Below are 1,883 nucleotides of genomic sequence, written 5' to 3'. Positions count from 1 at the left end.
CGTGACGGACCGGGACGAGCTCGGGGAGGTTCAGTGTCAGTGTATATATTGTACGCTGTGTCGGCTGGAATTGCTCACAGACTCGCCATCACCACCGACGGCAGTGTCTGGAGCTGGGGCAATGGAGGCCGTGTCTAGCTGGGACACGGCGATCAGCAGCACCAGTTGCTGCCCAAGAAGATCGAGGCCTTTACCGGGCAGCGCGTCGTCTCTGTGTCGGCTGGAAGCCGCCACAGCATCGCCCGCATCGCCGACGGCAGCGTCTGGAGCTGGGGCCAGGGAGGCTGGGGCCGGCTGGGCCACGGCGACGAGCAGAGTCAGCTGCCGAAGAGCCAAGAAGCCCTCCAGCGCGAGCGAGGCGTGGAAGAGCAGAGCGAGACTGCCGCGGCGCGAGCGATGTCGGCGGGGCGAGAGAGGGCGAGCACGAGGAGCTCCGTGGGGAGGTCGAGCAGGCGGGTGGGCGGCGTGCCTGGCCGAGGGAGTGGCGGCGGCGGCGGAGATGTGGCGCGAGCGGTGAAGAGCGGGGAGGGCATTCGCCGAATAATAAAAAAAGAAAGACACTGGTCGATAACGCTGAGCTGGCCAGGGCGGCGCCGCGTGGAGCACCGCGTGGAGTGCACACATGAGGTCGCTCCGGCTGCTTGCCGTCGCCGTTCTGGCGGTGGCGGCGGCGCAGGAGGAGGAGGAGGAGGGTGACTTCAAGTCGGAGAACGCGCGGCGTCGCGACGAGGCGGCAAAGTACACGTACTGCGAGGAGGACAACTGCTACGACCTGCTCGGCGTCAAGCAGACGTCGCTGGCGTTTGCCATCAAGCGCGCGTACCGCCGGCTGGCCGCGGAGTGGCACCCGGACAAGAACCCCGACCCGATGGCGCGCGAGAAGTTCCAAAAGTTCGCCAACGCCTACTCGGTCCTCGCCGACACCGAGATGCGCGCCAACTACGACTACCTCCTCGAGCACCCGATGGAGTTTCCGATGCACTTCATGCGGTTCGGCTCGGGGCAGTACGCGCCGAAGACGGACCCGCGCGTCGCGCTCGCCCTCTGCGTCCTCCTCGTCTCCGCCATGCAGTACGTCTACCGCCACCAGACCCGCGCAAACCTCCTCGCCAGCGCAAAGCAGGCGCCTTCCGAGACACGCCTTCCTCCACCGCCTTCCGAGACCCTCCCTCCACCCTCGCCACGCCGGGTCGCCACATGGCCGCGAGGGGCCTCGCCCGCCGCTCCCTCGCTCCTCTCTCGCGCTGCCTCGGCTGCCACCGCCGCCGCCCCCCCCCCCCCCCCCCCGCCCCGGGCCCCCTCGGCCGTGCCTTGCCGCTGCCTCCTGACGGCGCTACCTCCCTCCCCGCCTCTGCCTCCGCCGCCGCCGTCGCACCACCCGCGCCACCGCACCCGCGCCTCCCAAGTCTGCCACGGCCGACGCCGCCATGGCGTCAGCCACCTCCCCCACTCCCGCGCCCGCACCCGCCGCCTTCTCCCGCCTCGGGCAACGCCCGCTCTCGCCGCCGCTCTCTCGCCGCCGCCCCCGACCCGCTCTCACCGCCGCCCCCCGGCCCCGCCGCGCCAGTCGCGCGAGTACCAGGCGCGGCTGCGGCTGCTGATGGAGCAGATGGCAGAGGCGGAGAAGAAGGGCGCCGACAAGAAGGGCGTGTCCGGAAAGGCGCGCCAGACGTCGGGCTCCTCAAAGTCGTCCCGCAAGGGCGGCGCCGCCGCCGAGCTCAGGGCGAGATCTAGCCGAGAGGTGGCCGAGAGGTGGCCGAGCTCTAGCCGAGATGCGGCCGAGATCTAGCCGAGATCTAGCCGAGATCTAGCCGAGCTGCAGCTGCAGCCGAGATGTGGCCGAGCTGCAGCCGAGCTGCAGCCGAGCTGCAGCCGAGCTGCAG

The 1,883-nt window shown here is 70.4% G+C and overlaps 1 protein-coding gene across 1 annotated transcript in view; it reads left to right on the top strand.

The window, feature by feature from the left end:
* Positions 1-622: 622 nt before the first annotated feature.
* EMIHUDRAFT_237054 (hypothetical protein) overlaps positions 623-1,883 on the top strand; it is a gene marked incomplete at both ends in the record, with an annotated part of 2,773 nt that continues 1,512 nt past the window's right edge. Inside the window, one exon of the mRNA XM_005778514.1 lies at positions 623-1,075. Coding sequence (XP_005778571.1) covers positions 623-1,075 — 453 coding nt within the window. The remainder of the gene's footprint in view (positions 1,076-1,883) is intronic.

Source organism: Emiliania huxleyi (genome assembly GCF_000372725.1).
Source record: "Emiliania huxleyi CCMP1516 unplaced genomic scaffold EMIHUscaffold_244, whole genome shotgun sequence".
NCBI lineage: Eukaryota > Haptophyta > Isochrysidales > Noelaerhabdaceae > Emiliania > Emiliania huxleyi.
This window is presented reverse-complemented; position numbering and strand designations above follow the sequence as displayed.